Below are 23,414 nucleotides of genomic sequence, written 5' to 3' on the forward strand. Positions count from 1 at the left end.
GTACCATCTGGTTTTTTATAAACCATAACGTCTAAAAATGGATGCTTCCCATCACATTCAACCTCCATGGCAAATTTAATGCGAGGATGAAGACAGCTGATGTGGTCCAAAAATCTATTAAGAGCCGCACGTCCGTGTAGCCAGACGAAAAAGGTATCATCCAAAAATCTCCAGAAGCACGTTGGTTGCAAAGTCGAAGTCTTGGTGCCACATCCTCGAATTCCTTCATGAATAAATTGGCGACTATTGGTGATAAAGGAACCATGGCCACAATTACCATGACCATATCAGTCGCAACATCGGAGAACCTTCCAAGCAGGTGGAAATGACATGGATATGAGGTACGTGGGTACTGGCTTGGTCGAGCAGTGGATCGAAAACAGCTGATTATATTCCTGTGAAGTGGTATGTCTTAGCAAAACAATCTCGCTTGAAAAACCCTTCGTATGTAGACTTATCACACAGGTACCAACACAGCTTCCGCATATCAGGTATTTCCCTGATGATGTGAAACCACTCAACTATGCGTGAATCACTTCTCGAAGAAGCCTTGAATGACATGAACAAAAATTGGTAAGTCGGATTAAATTTGAGGCGAAAAGGATATCATTTTAGTTTTTTCCGTTCAGTTCGAATACCTACGTCACTTAAATATAAAGTTCGTCAAATTGTGTGCTAATTAAAACATTTGCCATTTATTACGAAAAATGTAAGCCTTCTTATTTCTAACTAGCAAACCCGGTAATGTTTCATAATGGCTAAAATGTATGGGTATTCGAACCGCTTATAACTATGTCGAAGGGACCGACGGTTAGGGTCGTTATACAAATACAGTATTTATAATGTGTTATTTGTGTATAGGAACTGAACAGGAATTTTTCTTATGTTGTGCAGTACCTGCAGCAATAAAATGCCAGTAAGATTAAAAAAACTTTAATAAGTGAAGAAATAAGTAGCAACAATGTAAATTGTTCAATAACGTTGAGTGCGGTATTGGATAATGAGCGAGAGAAAATGGCATGTTTATAACTTGCTTAAAGTTCCGCATAGTATAATAGTCATAAAACAAGGATAATATAATGTAATCGAATTAAATGAGGTGAAGCTAAAGGAATTAGGCTAGGAAACGAAACACTTGAAGTAGCAGATGACATTTGCTGTCCGGGGAGCAAAATAACTGATGATGGCCGAAGTAGAGTGGATGTAAAATGTAGACTGGCTATGGGAAGAAACGCATCTGCGAGAAAGTTCTTAACATCGAATGTAGATTTTAAGTGTTACGAACTATTTTCTGAAGGTATAAAGTCTGGAGTGAGCCGTGTATGGAAGCGAAACATGGACGATACACAGTTTGGACAAGAAGAGAGTAAAAGCTTTTGAAATTAGCTGCTACAGAATAAGGCTGATGATTAGAGGGGTAGATCACGAGATGACAACATGATCAAAAGAAGGGATCGGCTCATATGACACATTCTGAGACTTCAAGAGATCCCCAGTTTAGTATTCGGCGGGGAGGGGGGGGGGGGCGGGGAGTAAAAATCGTAGAGGGAGACCAAGAAATGAAAACTGTAAACAGTTTCAGGAGGATGTAGGAACCAGTAGTTAATCAGTGACGAAGAGGCTCGCACAGAATAGAGCAGTATGGATAGCTGCATCAAACCAGTCTTTGGACTGAAGACCTCAACACAAATGATAGACCTTTGTTCCGTTACCGTATTAAAAAATTTAATCAATATTTCTCGTATGTTCCTCTTTAAAATGTTCTACAACTGTGGTGTATTGTACCTAATATATTGAAAGTACGTAACGCACACAACCGCAAAACATTTACTATATTCCGCTTCTGTACTTTGGAAAAATAACACATATTGATATTGAATATTCCAGTTTTGCACGATCACAGCAAAGACAGTGCTGTTAAGATTCAATCAATTGCTTCAACTTCAGAATGCATTAACAGGAACGCATACGACTGTATAATGACCTACCTAAGGTAATCAGTTATATTTGTTTACTTTTTGCATCTAAGATGTTCGTAAGCGTTTTGAATTTGGCGACGTATCCGTTTTGACGTCAGATTTCAAACCAACAATCTGCAGAAAACAGAGTTTGAAAATAAACGTTACATTCTTGTTAGTTCAAATGGCTCTGAGCACTATGGGAATTAACTTCTGAGGTCATCAGTCCCCTAGAACTTAGAACTACTTAAACCAAACTAAGGACATCACACACATCAATGCCCGAGGCATGATGCGAACCTGCGACCGTAGCGGTTGCGCGGTTCCAGACTAGCGCCTAGAACCGCTCGGCCATCTCGGCCGGCATTCTTGTTAGTAATCCCCAAGTATTTAACAAACAAAAGTAAACATTGGACGGTATATAACAGATATATCGCTCCTAAAATGGAATAAAAATATGTCGTTGAATACGACAAGTCGCAATAACCAATTTCGGGCTAACCGATTTTTTAAATGTTGCATTCACGTAGTATTTAGACGGGACCATTAGATCTCGGTGTTACAGCCTATAAGTAGTTAAAAGCCCTCGTCAGCCTGACTGCATATCAAAGTTTTCTCACCTCCCGCCTGTCATAGTACTTGTAGTGGACCCTGATGCAGTTTGGAATTCGCGTAATAGTGGTCTGGATAGATTTCTGCATGTTACACATTACGCCCCTATTCAACTGTAGGCGGTCTGTAGTCAACAGACGAGGTCGGCTTGTTAAACTTTTGTGCTGTACTTGCCTCTTCACATTTCCACTTCACTATCACATCGTAAACAGTGGACCTAGTACTTGGCAGCAGAATGTTTTTTGGGGTTGTCCGGATACTTTTGATCACAATGTGTTGTACGAGGGTCACTCCAAAAGAAATGAACACTATTTCTTTAAAAAATCCATCTTTTATTCTACATGTTTGAAAGGTTTACAATGTGTAGATACATCCTTTAGGAACAAAATTTCCATTTCTCCACATAATTTCCATCCCTCTCAACTGCCTTACGCAATCTTGGAACCAGCCCCTGTCTACCCGCACGGTAAAATTCTGGACCAACCTGTTGGAGCCACTGTTTGGCAGCGTGCACAAGGGAGTCATCATCTTCAAACCTTGTTCCACGAAGAGAGTCTTTCAGTTTCTCAAAGAGATGATAGCCACATGGAGCCAGGTCAGGATTGTAAGGCGGCTGTTTCAGTGCTGTCCATCCGACTTTTGTGATCGCTTCCATGGTTTTTTGACTGACATGTGGCCGTGCATTGCCGTGCAACAGCAAAACATCCTGCTGCCGATGTGGTCGAACACGACTCAGTCGAGCTTGAAGTTTCTTCAGTGTCGTCACAAATGCATCAGAATTTATGGTGGTTGCACTTGGCATGATGTGCACAAGAGTCTTTCGGAATCGAAAAGCACCGTAGCCATAACTTTTCCAGCAGAAGGTGTGGTTTTGGAATTTTTTTCTTTTTTTTCTTGGGTGAATTTGCATGATGCCACTCCATTGATTGCCTCTTCGTCTCTGGTGAAAAATGATGGAGCCACGTTACATCACCTGTCACAGTTCTTCCAAGAAATTCATCTCCACCATTAACACAGTCAAATTCCTAGGACTAAATGTGGACAACAAACTGGAGGCCTGAGTTTCTCTTGGCGTATACAACTATCGGCGGTCGCTGAAAGTGTTACCTGGCTGAATTCCCGGAAGTTATTAGAAACTTAAACTGGAGTACACATATTGAGTTCCTATCAAATAAACTAAGCACATTTGCATTTTGCAATGCAAATATTAGCAAACTCTACTGACATGAGTACACGAAAAATAGCATATCATAGTTATTTTGAATCTGTCATTAGGTATGGTATCATTTTCTGGGGAAATGAAAGTAGTGTATCTCGAATACTGAAACTGCAAAAGAAAATTATAAGATACATGTGTAGTGCACAACAAACAGAATCTTGTCGCTCATTATTTCGGAACCTGCAAATCCTAACACTTCCCTCCATATACATTTATGAAATTATAATCTTTGTCCACAGCAGACAAAAATTATTTGAGGAAAATCACTTTAACCACACATACAACACAAGAAATAAATATAATTTTATGTTACCCACACACCATTTGAAATTATATGCACGAACTCCACAGTAGTGTTTAAAAATAAGGCTACAGCGGATTCTGTGGGAGAAATGCTGCTATTCAGTAGAAGAATTCATAGAGGATGACATGATAATTTGAGCAAGGGGTAATTAATTGTTAGTCTTCTATTGTATGTGTAACAAAATTGTATTATTATTATGATACTATTTGTTAAAATCAGTTGTTGCAATTAATTGTTAGTTTTTTATTGTATGTGTATTTTTGTATTGTATTATTATGGTACCATTTGTTAAAATCAGGTGTTGTATGTATATGGTAAAACTTTACCAAAATTTTGACGTGTCTCCTGTACCTGAATCAAATGATTTTGATTATGTACGTTATGAGACTAATAAGCCACAATTCACAATATGAGGCCTGCCGCTGCGAGGACAATCCTCAATATTGCCGTGCCCGCTTTCATCACGTAACCTGCTTCCCACCGACTAAATGTACTGCGATCGACAGCAGCAACTCCATGTTAAAACAGCTGATTCCTCAAACTGAGGGGCTATCAAGTACGGGGTCCCACAGGTTTCGGTCTTAGGTCCTTTACTGTTCTTGATATACATTAATGACTTACCATTCCACATTGATGAAGATGCAAAGTTAGTTCTTTTTGCTGATGATACAAGTGTAGTAATAACATCCAAGAACCAAGTGATGTAATTGTAATTTTCACAAAATTATTATGTGTTTCTCAGCAAACGGACTCTCTTTAAATTTTGATAAAACACAGTATATACAGTTCCTTACAGTTTAAATGGCACAACTCCAGTAATAAATATAGACTTTGAACAGAAGTCTGTAGCTAAGGTAGAATTTTCAAAATTTTTAGGTGTGTCCACTGATGAGAGGTTAAACTGGAAGCAACACATTGATGGTCTGCTGAAATGTCTGAGTTCAGCTACGTATGCTATTAGGTTTATTACAAATTTTGGTGATAAGAATCTCAGTAAATTAGCTTACTATGCCTACTTTGATTCACTGCTTTCGTAAGGCATCATATTCTGGGGTAATTCCTCGTTGAGTACAAAAGTATTCATTGCTCAAAAACGTGTAATCAGAATAATTGCTGGAGCCCACCCACGGCCATCCTGCAGACATCTATTTAAGGATCTAGGGACCCTCACAGTGTATATATTCACTTATGAAATTTGTTGTTAATAATCCAACCCAGTTCAAAAGTAATAGCAGTGTGCATAGCTATAACACCAGGAGAAAGGATGATCTTCACTATGCAGGGTTAAATCTGACTTTGGCACAGAAAGTGGTAAATTATGCTGCCAGAAAAGTGTTTGGTCACCTACCAAACAGCATCAAAAGCCTGACAGATAGCCAACTAACATTTAAAAATAAATTAAAAGAATTTCTAGATGACAACTCCTCCTACTCATTTGTTGAATTTTTAGATATAAATTGAGGAAAAAAATTAAACATTAGTGTCATGCAAGATTTTGTGTAATGTAATATCTTGTACAGACATCTTTTATTAACCTGACACGTTCCACATCATTACGAAGTGTCGTATTCATGATCTATGGAACAAGTATTAATCTAATCTAATCATACACCTTTTTCAACCTCTTGTGGATGCTTCCCAATGTCTCGTTTTCACAGCACAGGAATTCTATGACAACACGTTGCTTCTGACGAACGTCAAGTGTAGTAGCCATCTTGAAGACATGCTGTGACGGCGCCACTCGCGGGAACAGGTTCTTTTGGAGGGACCCTCGTAGTACAGATATTAGGAAAGTTTTGTTATTGAATTTTTTGTCGGGTGTACTAAAAAGTTAAAATCCGGTGCGGGAGGAGAGTGGATAAGGACTGGGTGGCGGTTAATCCGGTGATCGTTTTGGGGGCCAGCTCTCCGCCACAGCAGAGGACCAGAGCCAGGCGCTTAGCGGTGGAGAGGCGGCCTATCTGTGTGTAGAAGTGGCCGCGGCCTCTGGCAAGGCGCCGCACGGCTATCGACCGTCCGCTCTCCTCACCATAAAGAGCCGCCGCGCTGTGCCTACATCCGTAATCTCTAGAGCCTGATCAAAATTACTTGACGCTTCACGTGACGGAATTGATTTCCTCCAAACAGAGCGCTCAACGTCAGGCCCAAACCGTTCGCCGTTGCCAAACTGCCACAACAATTCGTCAGTTCACTTCCAATTCCTTGTCCAGCAATCTTTTCTTTTTGAATGGTGGGCTCCATGTAGTTCCCAAGTTGTGCAGCAACCGTAAACCATAAAATTACCAAATAAGCAGCAACTAGTCGCAAAACCATGTTTTCTTTATTTACTTTTGCATATCGATTTCAACTGATTAACAGCCATCATCGGCGTTAAAAATACAAGAATAAAAATAAAAATAATCAATAACAGTGACCAAATGAATAAATGTACATAAAGCAACGTAAACCCAATTAAATGTATATAGTCGCATTAAACCATTTAAAATGCACATACAAATTTACCTTCCAACGAATATGTGCCCTGAGTAGTAACACTGTCTTAAGCAGAGGTCGAACATAGTGATACATCGAGCATTGACTATGACAACGAGAAACCATAAGGGGGCCTGCAAAGCAAACCCGTCCTCTATGCGAAAAGATACAGCCAAAAAAAAAAAAAAAAAAAAAGAAATGAACATACAAAGTGAGGTAAAATAGCAATTTTCTTATCTCAACTTAGTTTACTTTACATGGGCATTCAGCAGTGTGGCGCCATCTGCCGAAAAATCCGATCTTCCTGAATATCATTAACTGTACGCTAGATGGATGCCAACACCGTTTTACGTTTTGGCATTATGATTAACTTTTGCTATTCGATAATATGATAAATAATTTTTAAAATTTTTTCTATTGTGTGGTGCTCACCTATGTTTGTTCCTTTTTTACTAATTTGTACAATCGCTTTTTGGCTTGTATAACTGTACTATGTGGTTGACAAAATCTTTGTCAATATACCCATTTTTTGTAGATATTTCAGTATTTTATCATTATATTTTACCTCACTTTCTTCTTCTCATTTTTATTTTAGCTGTAACTTTTCGCATAGAGGGCGGGTTTGCTTTGCAGCGCCCCCTTATGGTTTCTCGTTGTCATAGTCAATTCTCGATGTATCACTTTGTTTGACCTCTGCTTAAGACAGTGTTACTACTCACGGCACATTCCTTGAGAGGTAAATTTGTATCTGCATTTTAAATGGTTTAATGCGTCTATATATTTAATTCGTTTTACGTTGCTTTATGTGCATTTATTCATTTGGTCACTGTTATTAATTATTTTTATTTTTATTCTTGTATTTGTAGCACCGATGATGGCTGTTTATCAGTTGAAATCGATTTGCAAAAGTAAATAAAGGAAACATGATTTTGCGACTGGATGCTGCTTATTTAGTAATTTTATCTTTTTTTTTCGATGAAAAGCAAAGGCGTAAACTTTGACTGGCAACGGAATCCCACTGTTCAACGCAGAGGTAAGAACGGATATGTGGAAATAGTATGTTGAAGGTAGGAGTGAATGTCCGATGACGCGACATAAGAAAAAACGGGAGTCAGTCTGGAAGGCACGGACATTCCGCTATTAGAGACCTCTAGTAGACTGATCATAAAGCCCGAGGGCATAGACAACATTCCTTAGGAATTTCTAAAATCGAGAACGAGGCCACAACCGTCTTGGAATCTCATGCAACCAAGTTCCTGAGAAGAATAATACACAGAAGAAAGGTAAAGGAATTTGAGGATCGTCTGGACAACAATCAGTTTGTCTTTCTGAAACGGGACGCGTGGGAGTAACCTAAAACGTTGCGTTGGGTAGTGGACTAAGGCTTACGGAAACTGAGAAAGCTTTCGTACGGTTTATGGAACTAGAAAAAGGGTTCCATAATATAAAATTGTGCATAGTGTTCGAAATAGTAAAAGTAAACTGCTGGGAAAGAGGGCTGTTATTCAGTGTGTGACAAAACGAGGAGGGAACGATACGAATTGGAGTGCTGAACGAAGTGCTCGAATTATTAAGGGGGGACGTACATGAAAATGACCAAATTTGTGAAAAAAATTTTATTGGCTCTTCATTTACTACATGGTATTGAAATTTCAATTACCAAATATTACGTTCCAATTCCGCTTCTAAGGGGGAAAAAAATAATAATTTGTAATAGCTTGCACAGGGCGACGCCCCCCCATCTTGGTCTTCATCCTCTCGTATATCTATTTATACTGCGTTTTTTTCCAGTTTTGTGCAGTCACAATGCAGGGAACGTTTGTGTACTACATCAAGAAGGCTGTGGAATAATATCTCTGCCGCTGGTTTTATATTCTTTGATTTATAGCGTTTGTTTACGAGTGTTTGTTTGGAATACATTTTTACGAAAGTTGTAAGTAGACTTGTTATTATATTTTGCAGCATGCCGCGTTCTAGTAAGGTGTTTAAAAAGGTTAGAAAGTGTCAAGCTTCTCGATGTAGTAAAGACAACTTGAAAACCAGCCCCATAATAACAAATGGAAACGATACTTCAACCAAGAAAGCGAGTGCTTCGAGAAGGAAAATTGACAGCTGTCAATCACTTGATGATTGTGGCTCAGACACTCAAGCTACTAGTGGTTTTAGGCTTATTGATTTGAAAATACTATCTGATATTATATCATCTGCTTGTGTATGTGCTGACTGTGGTGCAAAAAGTTTGAGATTATATGACGAAGAAAACAGAATTGGAATAGTGTGTATGTTGCATCTTACTTGTGAAAGCTGTCATTCAGACACTGCTTTTAGAACTTCGGCATCAAGTAACCGGATATATGAAGCAAATATGCGTTTAATATATGGCATGAGATGTTTGGGCATAGGCAGGGAAGGTACCAGACTGTTTTGTGGGATCATGAACATGCCACAACCAAGTGCTAGGTACACCACTGGAAATAAAACACTGCTAAGTGCTCTTCAAGAGGAAGTGGAAGAAAACTTGAAGTCCTCTGCAAAGGAAGCTGTGAAGATGAATAGTGAACTAAAGACAGAAGCAGATAACACGCCAGACACCGATTTGTGTGTGTCATGTGATGGAACGTGGATGAAGCGTGGACATACATCACTGTATGGAGTATCATCTGTCATTAGTGTTGATACTGGAAAAATTCTTGACGTTCAGGTAATGAGCAAATATTGCTATAGCTGTGTACTCGGAAAGAGAGCTGGTGAAGTGGAAGAAAATAAGTGGCAGGTTGAACACAAGAAAGTGTGCTGTAGAAATTATTCTGGTTCTAGTGGTGGAATGGAACCTGCAGCTATGAAACTTATGTTCCATCGAAGTGTGGAAAAGTACGGTGTTAGATACACAAAATACCTTGGTGATGGTGACTCCAGCTCCTTCAAAACTGTTTTGGAAAGTGAACCTTATGGTCCCCATTGTGCTATAGAAAAGTTGGAATGTGTTGGACATGTGCAAAAACGAATGGGAGGCAGACTTTTAAAATTGAAACGTGAATTGAAGGGCAGGAAACTTGAGGATGGAAAACTTTTAGGTGGTCCCAACAGACTCACAGACAAAGAAATTCATTCTTTACAAGTGTACTATGGCAAGGCAATAAGGGACAACAGTGGAAATTTGAATAACATGCAGAAGGCTGTGTGGTCTATTTATTTTCATAAACTATCCACAGATGACAAACCTGTACATAATTTGTGTGACATATCGTGGTGCAAATTCAAGCAGGCTGAGCGTGATGGCATGAACTATTCACACAAGCACAGTTTACCTGTGGCTGTTTTAAGTGCTATAAAACCAACATTTAGGTGTTTAGCAGAGCCAGACCTCCTACGAAAGTGTGTGCATGGAAAGACACAAAACCCTAATGAAAGTTACAACTCACTGATTTGGAAACGTTGCCCAAAAACAACATTTGTTTCAACAATTATTGTTGAAATTGCTGCATATGATGCTTGTTTAGTTTTTAACAATGGTAATCTTGGAAGAATAAAAACTCTACAGAGGCTAGGATTTCATCCAGGAGCTTTCACCTATTCAATATTGAAGGACATCGATGACAAAAGAGTTGCTGCGGCTGATATTACAGCCAATAAAATTGAACAGCAGGTTAACCAAAGAAGACAAGCAAAGAAGAGACTGCTTGCAGATGAAGAGGAGTATGCATATGGCTTGCACTAGTTCACACAGAGACGGTAAGACCTAATACAAACACTATCAAATCATTGATTCAGTTTTCCCGTAACTTACATTTTTATAACTTTATGTACCTTTTTCTCAAAAACCACAAAAGGTAGAGAAGTGAAATTTGGTATATGACTAGTCAGTACTATAGTGAAAAATTCTGTGGAAGGAATTTTCATTTAATAAAATAGTAAGGTATTTATGGTAGAAAATATTCCTTAAATTTGATATATTATTTTTCAGGGAAATTGGGAGACCCGTAAAAACTGAACAAAAGAAGATATAAAAATTCTGCTCCACAGAGTTTTGTAATTATTTGGTATGAAAGTGTGTACAAAAATTCATTAACATTGCTCTCACAGTTTTCTCAAAAAAGGAACATTTGTAATTACATTGTTGAAAAAAAATTAATTGTTAATAATTAAAGATGTAAAAGGTCAATAAAAATGAAAATTTAGGTTCATATGCGCATAACATTTCTTAATAACTGTACCAAATTTGGATTGATTATCTTAAAAAATTAGAGTTTTATAAAATACTTTTAAAATTACTGCAGTTTCGTGTACGTCCCCCCTTAAGGGTTTGACAGGAATGCGATCCTTCGCCCGTATCATTCAATCTGTACATCAGTAATAACGGAAATGAAACAAAGCTTCAAGAGTGTGATTAGAATTTAGGATGAAAAGACATCAGTGAAAAGATTCGCTGATGACACTGTTATCCTCTGTGAATGTTGCGAAGAATTACGGAGCATCTTGACTAGAATTTACAGTCTAATGAGTACACACTATGGATTTAGTGTAAATAGAAGAAAGACTGAAGTAAAGAGCAGTGGGTATGGATCCCGAATCATGAATGTGGCACTTCTTATTTCGTATTTCATCTCTCTCTCTCTCTCTCTCTCTCTCTCTCTCTCTCTCTCTCTCTCTCTCACACACACACACACACACACACACACACACACACACACACTACGACTGGATGATCACAGTAAAAAATATAACTTGACTTAGTGTTATACTCCAGTGCAATCAATAGCGTAACAATTTGCCATGTCGAAGGTAGTAGGTTCGGATCTGAAATGTCATGATACTTTTTTATTTCTAAATCTAGAGTGTTTGCTTATTTTTATTCAGTTAATTAGCTTGGATAAAAGTTATTTCTAATTTTTTGCCCCGTCATTTTCGTCGTCATACTGACTTATTTGCTCTTATTTTTCTGCCTACCATTCATTCTTCTCCAAAGTCTCCTGTATCGCCTGTAATCTGCAACCAAATGCCAAAGAGTACTGCTCTTCTGTTGGTAACGTGGCAGCTCGTGTAGCCAATATGAGGATAGCTCCAAGTAACCAATGACAGTGAGAAATTGGTTTAGTCGTAGAAGTTAGTTTTAATAGCCGTGCTATTAGCTCTCCTGAAGATAGTTGACTACTGATTTCTTTGGTAGATTACACATCACGAAGTTGTGGTTAGGATAGGACATCAGTTTAAATTGAGGACTACCAAACACGTCTCTAACCTCAGTTCAGTCACTGGTCACTTAAAATCAGCTGTTAACAGAGAATCTCGCATTTCCGACATACGGCCACTTCCAATGTTGCTTCGCGTTACACATAAACATACATTTTTGTTACACCTTGTATGGCTACGCGCTGATCATTAATATATTTCTTCCGTGATAATTACGAATTTTTTATTTATGAATTCCTGTGCGGTGCAGAGGCAGTTCTTACGGAGAAAAATCTGTACTATGGTAGACATAGCCCTCTACTGAGGGCCAGCAACTGTATTGATATTTAAGATAATTGTCATTTATTGTTCAGTCTCAGTTGTACGTGTCTGTAATTACATTACATGTTCCGATCACGCAGAATCATCTTTACATCTACGTAGTTCCGTCAGCAACCCGTCGTCTCTCCTCAGAACCTCTGATAAGTTCTGAAGAGACAAGAGGGGGGTCGAACTACATAGATGTAAATATGATCCTGCGTGATCGGAACATGTAATGTAATTAAAGAATTGAGACTGAACAATAAATGAGAATATCTTGAAAACTATTCAAATATTCTGAAAACACTACTACTGTGTGACATTTGTATCCATGGGTAGATTGTCAGACTTCAATAGCTGCATGTTTCACCCCTTTCTGTGCCAAAGCTATATTCATTAAAGAGTAATGCACGTCATTTTTCAATCTAGTGAACTGAATAAATATAGAGCGAAGCAGTGGTTCATATTCACAGTTGCTTAAAGATACACCTGCGTGACGAACGTACGAGAACCCCACACAAATTCCAATTACCATCTTTTGTACAATAAATACTTTTTGGCTAAGTCAAAAGTTCCCGAGAATATTGTAAGTCGTCAGTGAGTTAAAGTGTGTTCACCAAAATTGGAAGTTATTCATGTGGCAAAGATACCCGGACCTAAACGTTTAAGCAAGCCCACTACCAAGGGAATACAAAAAGTTGCACACGTCGTCCCAAGCTGAGACCATTGTGCTGCAAGAGTGGCGCGTTGTCTGGAGAGAATTCATGCTCTGGGATTGCTGCAGACACAGCTCTATTCGCTGTGAAATTCTGGTGGTGTAGGGACCAAATACAGTGTCGCGTCCTGCCGTAGTGAAGCGGCACGAGCACTTTGACAAAGACCGGCGGACGTGGCTGGTAGACATCAACCACAGGCGACCGTGTCCAGGCAATCAGGAAACTGCACGAAATGTATGCAGACAACCACCAGCTGCATAACGAAATGACCAAAATGAAAAATTTTGCCGCACCTGGACTCGAACCTGTATTCCACGCTTTACGCGAGCAGTCGCTGTAACCGCTTGGTCCTCGGTGTGCGCTTCACGGCCGGACCCAAACTTCCATTTGTCGTCGTTCCTGTGTTACAACCTGCACTCGTGCACATTACGTAATTCCCGTACAGAGGGAAGGTATTTTAATTGAAAGTCGCTGCCTGGTATCGGCGGACAAATACGATATTGCATTCCCTGTGTTGTTAAGAAACAACATTCCATCTTACTTCTTATCAACACAGGACTGCAATATCGTGTTGAATCAAGGAACTGATTCGCAGCAATCGCGCGTTTTCCAGCGATGACTCTCGAAGGCTCCGTGACGAAAGAAGCGGATTTCTGTCGTCGATGAATTAAACGATTAATAGGAAGTTCCGGCCGTTTTCTACTTTTAAATATTTCTACTTTTAAATATAAAAGTATAACTATTAAAAATATAAAAACTGGAAAAAAATCTATAGCTGTTAGCAAAATGTATCCAATGCGTTTAAGAAAGGTTTGGCTTGGGAAAGACAGGTCACAAATGCGATGACACGATGCGGTTATTAGCCTCACACACATCACGAAATACAAAAATAAAATGATTTCGTTGACTCTCGTCGGCCTTAGTATCATACTTCTGCCATCGTTGTTTCGATGCCTCCTCGATGTATCAGGCCCTAGTGGCTATTGTACATCGGCATTGTTTGGAAAAATTGACCGTGAAAATATTTTATATTCACCTCCATGCACAAGGTCGAAAAAAGTGTGTATTGAGACTTAGTAGAAAAATAATGCAACGGTTCGACTTTGTGTGTTCATAACTGTGAATCGACCCGACGCGATAAGCTATCGGCTGTTTTGTTTCCACACAATGTGCGCACAGTCATGATAGGTACCCAGTTCAGAGGTAGTACAACTCATAAAACAAATTAGCGTATGTAATCCCAAAGTGATAAACAAATAACTGCAAACACATTTATGACAAAATTAAACTGTTATTAAAAATAATAATAATAATAATCCCCGTGGAGGCCCGGGAAAAGAATAGGCCTCCGGTATGTTCTGCCACTCGTAAAAGGCGACGAAAAGAACAAACCACTAATAGGGCTAACCCCCTTTTAGTGTGATTAGTTGGTTCAGGACATAACTAAAGAAGCCTCGGACAAGCGCTGTCATGGTCGGGACGACGCTAGAACCCTATGCCCGCCCACAATGATAACGACACTGCTAGCCAACTGGAAAATGATTTAAATCCAAATAGAGGTGTTTTGCAGGATATGCTTCCTGCAACCACTCCAGAAAGAAAACAAAGACAGAGGATGAGATGGTCAGATGAAGTTAACAGACACCTCATGTTCTGTTATTACCAAGCAACAAACCTAGGAACCAACACAACTGGATACAGATCACAAGTATACACAACATTTATTACCAGATACCAGAATTAAAATCTTTAACAGAACAACGACTAGCTGATCAGATCCGTGTAATAATCAAAAATAACAGGATACCCCAGTCAGAATTAGAAAACATCAAACAACAAGTACAACAAATACTGGAACAAAATAATGTGCAATCAGAAGAAGAAGAAGAAGAAAATACAGTAATGGACTCAAACATCCCAGAGCAAACAAACAAAGAACAACACGCACCAATTAAACAATCAGAGGAAAACGAAGTCTTAAGACAGCCACCAGAACAAGCCCAAATAGAACACGAAGTGACACAGATGTTAGATATAGAAGAAAAATTTCAGCTAACATATATAGAATACAAAGACACAAATACAGACATTAGACCATTCTTGCATAGACCACCAAATAACCCACAAGTCGAAACAACAATAAAAACTATCAACACAATCATACACAACAAAATAAATGAAAACACAACTATGGAAGAGTTACAACTACTGGTTTATATAGGAGCACTCACTACACTAAATATACACACTAGGCAGAGATCAGAACCAACCAACACACAGAAGAAACCCACAAAACCAGCATGGCAACACAGGCTACAGATCAAAATAGAAAAACTGAGAAAAGACATCGGACAGCAAACACAATTTATAAGAAATGAAATCTCGGAAAAAAAACGAAAAAGGTTAGGTAAAATCTCACAACAAGAAGCGACAGAGCAATTAGACGAAAAGAAGCAGAAATTACAAGCATTAGCCAAACGACTCAGAAGATACAAAAAAAGTGAAAATAGAAGGAAACAAAACCAAACATTCAACACAAACCAAAAGAAATTTTACCAGACAATAGATAACACACACATTAAAATAAACAATCCACCAAACATAACAGACATGGAACACTTCTGGAGCAACATATGGTCAAACCCGGTACAACATAACAGGCATGCACGGTGGATACAAGCAGAAACAGACACATACAAGATTATACCACAAATGCCTGAAGTGATGATTTTGCAACATGAAGTCACCCAAGCAATTAATTCTACTCACAATTGGAAAGCCCCAGGAAAAGATAAAATAGCAAATTTCTGGGTAAAGTAGTTCACCTCAACACATTGACATCTAACTAAATTATTTAACAGTTACATTGCAGACCCATACACATTCCCTGATACACTTACACATGGAATAACTTATCTGAAACCTAAAGATCAAGCAGACACAGCGAACCCAGCTAAATATCGCCCCGTAACATGCCTACCAACAATCTACAAAATATTAACTTCAGTCATTAAACAGAAATTAATGACACATACAACACAGAACAAAATAATAAATCAAGAACAAAAAGGCTGTTGCAAAGGAGCACGAGGATGTAAAGAGCAACTGATAATAGATGCAGAGGTGACATATCAAGCTAAAACTAAACAAAGGTCGCTACACTACGCATACATTGATTACCAAAAAGCTTTTGATAGTGTACCCCACTCATGGTTACTACAAATATTGGAAATATACAAAGTAGATCCTAAATTCATACAGTTCCTAAACATAGTAATGAAAAATTGGAAAAACCACACTTAATATCCAAACAAATTCAAATAATATCACATCACAGCCAATACAGATTAAGCGTGGAATATACCAAGGAGACTCATTAAGTCCTTTCTGGTTCTGTCTTGCTCTGAACCCACTATCCAACATGCTAAATAATACAAATTATGGATACAATATTACTGGAACATACCCACACAAAATCACACATTTGCTATACATGGATGATCTAAAAGTACTGGCAGCAACAAATCAACAACTCAACCAATTACTAAAGATAACAGAAGGATTCAGCAATGATATAAATATGGCTTTTGGAACAGACAAATGTAAGAAAAATAGCATAGTCAAGGGCAAACACACTAAACAAGAAGATTACAGGTTGGATAACCACAGCGACTGCATAGAAGCGATGGAAAAAACGGATGCCTATAAATATCTAGGACACAGACAAAAAATAGGAATAGATAATACAAATATTAAAGAAGAACTAAAAGAAAAATAGACAAAGACTAAAAAAAATACTGAAAACAGAATTGACAGCAAGAAACAAGACAAAAGCTATAAATACTTATGCCATACCAATATTGACATACTCATTTGGAGTAGTGAAATGGAGTAACACAGACCTAGAAGCACTCAATACACTTACACAATCACAATGCCACAAATATAGAATACATCACATACATTCAGCAACAGAAAGATTCACATTAAGCAGAAAGGAAGGAGAAAGGGGATTTATCGACATAAAAAAACCTACATTATGGACAGGTAGACAATTTAAGAAAATTCTTTCTAGAACGAGCAGAAACTAGCAAAATACACAAGGCAATCACTCATATAAATACATCGGCTACACCACTGCAATTTCATAACCACTTCTACAACCCTTTAGATCACATAACATCAACAGATACGAAGGAAGTAAATTGGAAAAAGAAAACACTACCTGGTAAGCACCCGCATCATCTAACACAGCCACACATCGATCAAGACGCATCCAACACATGGCTAAGAAAAGGCAATATATACAGTGAGATAGAAGGATTCATGATTGCAATAAACACCAGGTATTACAGCAAGCATATTATTAAAGATCCCAATACCACAACAGATAAATGCAGACTTTGTAAACAACAAATGGAAACAGTAGATCACATCACAAGCGGATGTACAATACTAGCAAATACAGAATACCCCAGAAGACATGACAATGTCGCAAAAATAATACATCAACAGCTTGCTTTACAACATAAACTTTTAAAACAACACGTTCCTACATACAAGTATGCACCACAAAATGTACTGGAGAATGATGAATACAAAGTATACTGGAACAGAACCATTATAACAGATAAAACAACGCCACATAACAAACCTGACATCATACTCACCAATAAAAAGAAGAAATTAACACAACTAATCGAAATATCCATACCCAATACAACAAATATACAAAAGAAAACAGGAGAAAAAATTGAAAAATACATCCAACTGGCTGAGGAAGTCAAGGACATGTGGCATCAGGATAAAGTTGACATCATACCAATTATACTATCAACTACAGGAGTCATACCACACAATATCCACCAGTACATCAATGCAATACAGCTACATCCAAACATATATATACAACTACAGAAATCCGTAATTATTGATACATGTTCAATTATCCGAAAGTTCCTAAATGCAATATAACACATACCGTACAGTTAATAGGAAGTGACGCTTGATCAAGGTCCGCGTCACTTTGCATTTTTAACCAGACTTAACGTCTGAGAAAGTAAAGAAATAATAATAAAAACTACAAAGGCCAATTACACATGCTTGTCCCTCATGACACAAAGGAAGTGAAGTCTACATTACAAGAGGCAACCTTTTGTTTCAAAAACTAATTTTTTTAAATATAATCGTTGCTGGTTTTTGCTGATACATTACATTTATCTCTCACGACATAGCTCTCATGCAGCAAGATCATTTTATCGCTAAATACATAAATAGACAATAAATGAAATTTAACACATTTCTTATTTGTAAGATTCGTTTCACTAGAGAGTTGGTGACCGTGTTGCAAAATAGTTTCATTAATTCAGTGTTCAATAAGAGTTACTTGGCCTGCTATAATAATGTATAACATACTTTAAGTCCTCTCGCATACGACTTTCCCAGTTCTAAGTTTTCATCAGTACGCACCTGAGAACATTCTATCATATTTATTATTTCTTGTTGGTACACTAGGCTAATAGGAGGTGGGATGTTTTTGGCAGTTCAAAAGTTGATGAGCTGTGCTTTGTCAAAGTTCAAAGCTAGCCAATTTGTGCAAAACTGTTCAGTTATTTTCGCATAAAATGTATTATTCCTATGTCGATGTTTCTGTACTCGGCTTCGCAATAGTGACTGTATCAGTTACAAACAGGAGTAATCTTGCCTACTGATTCAAACAAAAATGTAGATCACTAACATAAGACAAGAACAGTAGTTGATCAATACACATTGCATGATACTCGCTAAGGAACACACACTATTTGACAGGAATAATCACAGTTCATGATAAACGGCATGAAACACAGTACATACGTAATGGAGTTAGAATGGTATATTTACATCGAAAAATAGTACAGATTTGACGACGTGGGAAAGTAGGGTAACAGACACAGCGTTCGTGTTCGACACAGTTCAGACTACCAACATCAAGGTCGATATCGGACTCTCAGTAGTAGGGAATATTCCCTCCTCGGGAACTACTGCAAATTTTCCACCTGTTACTTATGCCGGCTATCGGAATCCTTGGGATATTGCCCCACGCCTCTCTCAACGAGGTCTTCAGTTCGTGCACGTTTCGGGTACGGGATGTTCGTTGATGAACACGCCTGCCAAGAGCGGGATCCGGGGAATACGCAGAACATTCTATACGTCCAATATCTTCACTTACCAATGTGCCAGACACATTAGCGATCCTGTCTGCACGGGTACGGCCGTTCATAAACAGAAAGTCTGGATCTACTACACCTCTGAAGAGACGGGCGTGAACCGAAATAATCTCCCTGCTGTCGTATCTCGCGCGAAGATATACATCGGTATCTGCCATTGTGCATGGTCCGCGCCCGCACACCAGACGTTCATGAACCTTAGGCGACGTGTAACATGTTCCCCGCTCCCTCCACTCTCTGGTGGTCATAATCACTTGCCGCAGTGAAGCGTGATTCGTCATGGAACATCACTCTGGCCCACGGTTGCTGACCCCAAACGATATGCTCCCTACACCAACTAATTCCTTCTCGACGACGACATGATTCAAATGGGATGCATTTAACAGGCTCCAGAGCATACAAACACCAGATTTAGTTACCGGTAAATTTTTCTGGCAGAGACACGTGTAAAAGTCGAGTAGCGGTAGCAAGGTTTACGGCGATCAGCCTAGGGGTGAGATATCCCTTCCTTTTCGCCAATAGGGCTACGTACCGATCTCTAGCCGGCATGCTTTCGTATGGCATTTCCACATTCAGCGGCCTTTTTTTAAATATCGAGATGACGACACTTTCGGGCAAGCCCATTATTGTGGTCCCTTGGGCACGTGTGTACGAGGGCGTTTGAAAAGTCCGTGCAAAGTCCGAGAGATGACACCAACGGCGCGTATCGAGGTCATGTTTAGTTAGTAGCATCTTTGGGAAGAATGCACACCAAGTTTCAGCCATATTGGTCTATTTCTTTGTGTTTGGCATTCGTGTGAATCAAAGAAGTCGAGTGATTGTCAAAAAATGGACGAAAATAATTTCGTGTGGTGATTAAACATTACTTTATGAAAGGCAAAACACCTCAGGAGACTAAAGAGAAGCTTGATAAGCATTACGGTGACTCTGCACCTTCGATTAGAACAGTTTATAAGTGGTTTCAAAATTTTCGGAGTGGCCGCATGGGTACAAGTGATGCTGAACGTTCTGGACGCCCTGTGCAGGTTACGACTCCAGAAACCATGGATAAAATCCATGATATGGTGATGGATGACAGAAGAGTTAAAGTGCGTCAGATTTATAGTGCTGTGGGCATCTCCAATGAACGGGTACATAATATTTTGCATAAACATTTGGACTTGAGAAAGCTATCTGCAAGATGGGTTCCGCGATTGCTTATGCTTGACCAAAAACGGAATCGTGTGAAGCGTTGCAATGATGATTTGCAGCTGTTCAGAAAGAATCCGTAGGCCTTTAAGCGTCGTTTTGTCACTGTGAATGAAACATGGGTACATCACTATATTCTTGAGACCAAAAAACTAACCAATGGGTTACCAAGGGAGAATCTGCACCAAAAAAGGCGAAGACCATTCCTTCGGTCGGAAAGGTTATGGCGACTGTCTTTTGTGATTCGCATGGGATAATCCTCGTCGACTATCTGGAAAAGAGTGAAACAATTACAGGTGAATATTATTTATCGTTATTGGACCGTTTGAAAACCGAGCTGCAAGAAAAACGTCGGCGATTGGACCGCAAAAAAGTCGTTTTCTATCACAATGCACCAGCACACACCTCAGAAGTTGTGGTCGCAAAATTAATGGAAATAGGATTCACACTCGTGTCGCATCCCCCCCTATTCTCCAGACTTGGCTCCCTCGGACTTCTATTTGTTCCCCAATTTGAAGAAATGGCTGGCGGGACAAAGATTTTGTTCAAATGAGGAGGTGTTTGCAGCAACTAATAGCTGTTTTTCAGACTTGGACAATTCCTATTATTTGGAAGGGATCAACAAATTAGAACAGTATTGTACAAACAGTATAAGTCTAAAAGGAGACCATGTCGAAAAATAAGAAAAGGTTTACCCCAAACACGTAAGTAGTTTTCATACTACTGGCCATTAAAGTTGGTACACCACGAAGATGACGTGCTGCAGACGCGAAATTTAACCGACAGGAAGAAGATGCTGTGATATGCAAATGATTAGTTTCTCAGAGCCTTCACACAAGGTTGGCGCCGGTGGCGACACCTGGCGACACCTGCATCGTGCTGACATGAGGGAAGTTTCCAACCGATTTCTCATAAACAACAGTTGACCGGCGTTGCCTGGTGAAACGTTGTTGTGATACCTCGTGTAAGGATGAGAAATGCGTGCCATCACGTTTCAGACTTTGATAAAGGTCGGATTGTAGCCTATCGCGATTGCGGTTTATCGTATCGCGACATTGCTGCTCGCGTTGGTCGAGATCCAATGACTATTAGCAGAATATGGAATCGGTGGGTTCAGGAGGGTAATACGGAACGCCGTGCTGGATCCCAACGGCCTCGTATCACTAGCAGTCGAGGTGACAGGCATCTTATCCGTATGGCTGTAACGGATCGTGCAGCCACATCTCGATCCCTGAGTCAACAGATGGGAACGTTTGCAAGACAATAAACATCTGCACTAACAGTTGGACGACGTTTGCAGCAGCAGGGACTATCGGTTCGGAGACCATGGCTGCGGTTACCCTTGACGCTGCATCACAGAGGGGAGCGCCTGCGATGGTGTACTCAACGACGAACCTGGGTGCACGAATGGCAAAACGTCATTTTTTCGGATGAATCCAGGTTCTATTTACAGCATCATGATGGTCGCATCCGCGTTTGGCGACATCTCGGTGAACGCACATTGGAAGCGTGTATTCGTCATCGCCATACTGGCGTATCACCTGGCGTGATGGTATGGGGTGCCATTCGTTACACGTTTCGGTCACCTCTTGTTCGCACTGACGGCACTGTACACGCCATCCAAGCTCTGTTTGACTCAATGCCCAGGCGTATCAAGGCCGTTATTACGGTCAGAGGTGGTTGGTTTGAGTACTGATTTCTCAGGATCTATGCACCCAGATTGCGTGAAAATGTAATCACATGTCAGTTCTAGTATACGAGGGCAGTTCAATAAGTAATGCAACACATTTTTTTTCTCGGCCAATTTTGGTTGAAAAAACCGGAAATTTCTTGTGGAATATTTTCAAACATTCCCGCTTCGTCTCGTATAGTTTCATTGACTTCCGACAGGTGGCAGCGCTGTACGGAGCTGTTAAAATGGCGTCTGTAACGGATGTGCGTTGCAAACAACGGGCAGTGATCGAGTTTCTTTTGGCGGAAAACCAGGGCAGCTCAGATATTCATAGGCGCTTGCAGAATGTCTACGATGATCTGGCAGTGGACAAAAGCACGGTGAGTCGTTGGGCAAAGCGTGTGTCATCATCGCCGCAAGGTCAAGCAAGACTGTCTGATCTGCAATGGCGGAGCGTGCGAACACACTCGTTCGAGATGATCGACGGATCACCATCAAACAACTCAGTGCTCAACTTGACATCTCTGTTGGTAGTGCTGTAACAATTGTTCACCAGTTGGGATATTCAAAGGTTTGTTCCCGCTGGGTCCCTCGTTGTCTAACCGAACACCATAAAGAGCAAAGGAGAACCATCTGTGCGGAATTGCTTGCTCGTCATGTGGCTGAGGGTGACAATTTATTGTCAAAGATTGTTACAGGCGATGAAACATGGGTTCATCACTTCGAACCTGAAACAAAACGGCAATCAATGGAGTGGCGCCACACCCACTCCCCTACCAAGAAAAAGTTTAAAGCCATACCCTCAGCTGGTAACGTCATGGTTACAGTCTTCTGGGACGCTGAAGGGGTTATTCTGTTCGATGTCCTTCCCCATGGTCAAACGTTCAACTCTGAAGTGCATTGTGCTACTCTTCAGAAATTGAATAAACGACTTCAGCGTGTTCGTAGGCACAAAAATCTGAACGAACTTCTCCTTCTTCATGACAACGCAAGACCTCACACAAGTCTTCGCACACGAGAGGAGCTCACAAAACTTCAGTGGACTGTTCTTCCTCATGCACCCTACAGCCCCGATCTCGCACCGTCTGATTTCCATATGTTTGGCCCAATGAAGGACGCAATCCGTGGGAGGCACTAGGCGGATGATGAAGAAGTTATTGATGCAGTACGACGTTGGCTCCGACATCGACCAGTGGAATGGTACCGTGCAGGCATACAGGCCCTCATTTCAAGGTGGCGTAAGGCCGTAGCATTGAATGGAGATTACGTTGAAAAATAGTGTTGTGTAGCTAAAAGATTGGAGAATAACCTGGTGTATTTGAATGCTGAATAAAACAACCCGTGTTTCAGAAAAAAAAAATGTGTTGCATTACTTATTGAACTGCCCTCGTATTTGTCCAATGAAGACCCGTTTATCATCGGCATTTCTTCTTGGTGTTGCAATTTTAATGGCCATTAGTGTAATTGCTTTCGCACCTGTCTGAGCATGCTACGGTCGCAGGTTCGAATCCTGCCTTGGGCATGGATGTGTGTGATGACCTTAGGTTAGTTAGGTTTAAGTAGTTCTAAGTTCTAGG

At 39.8% G+C, this 23,414-nt stretch overlaps 2 protein-coding genes across 5 annotated transcripts in view; both read left to right on the forward strand.

Annotated features, from left to right (window-relative positions):
- The window catches only part of LOC126210526 (pyruvate carboxylase, mitochondrial), a 408,145-nt gene that overhangs the window by 138,432 nt on the left and 246,299 nt on the right, over window positions 1–23,414 (forward strand). The gene's annotated exons all lie outside the window — the stretch shown is intronic.
- Window positions 8,199–10,749, forward strand: LOC126210528 (uncharacterized). The gene is made up of 2 exons (XM_049939777.1): window positions 8,199–10,297; window positions 10,530–10,749. Exon 1 carries the CDS (start codon window positions 8,529–8,531, stop codon window positions 10,281–10,283), a length of 1,755 nt encoding a protein of 584 aa, XP_049795734.1. The 5' UTR covers window positions 8,199–8,528; the 3' UTR covers window positions 10,284–10,297; window positions 10,530–10,749.

This window comes from Schistocerca nitens, chromosome 10 (genome assembly GCF_023898315.1).
Source record: "Schistocerca nitens isolate TAMUIC-IGC-003100 chromosome 10, iqSchNite1.1, whole genome shotgun sequence".
In the NCBI taxonomy this organism is placed as follows: Eukaryota; Metazoa; Arthropoda; class Insecta; order Orthoptera; family Acrididae; genus Schistocerca; species Schistocerca nitens.

Excerpts from the sequence above, each read along its gene's own strand:
- LOC126210528 (XM_049939777.1), top strand. The coding sequence starts at position 8,529 with ATGCCGCGTTCTAGTAAGGTGTTTAAAAAGGTTAGAAAGTGTCAAGCT.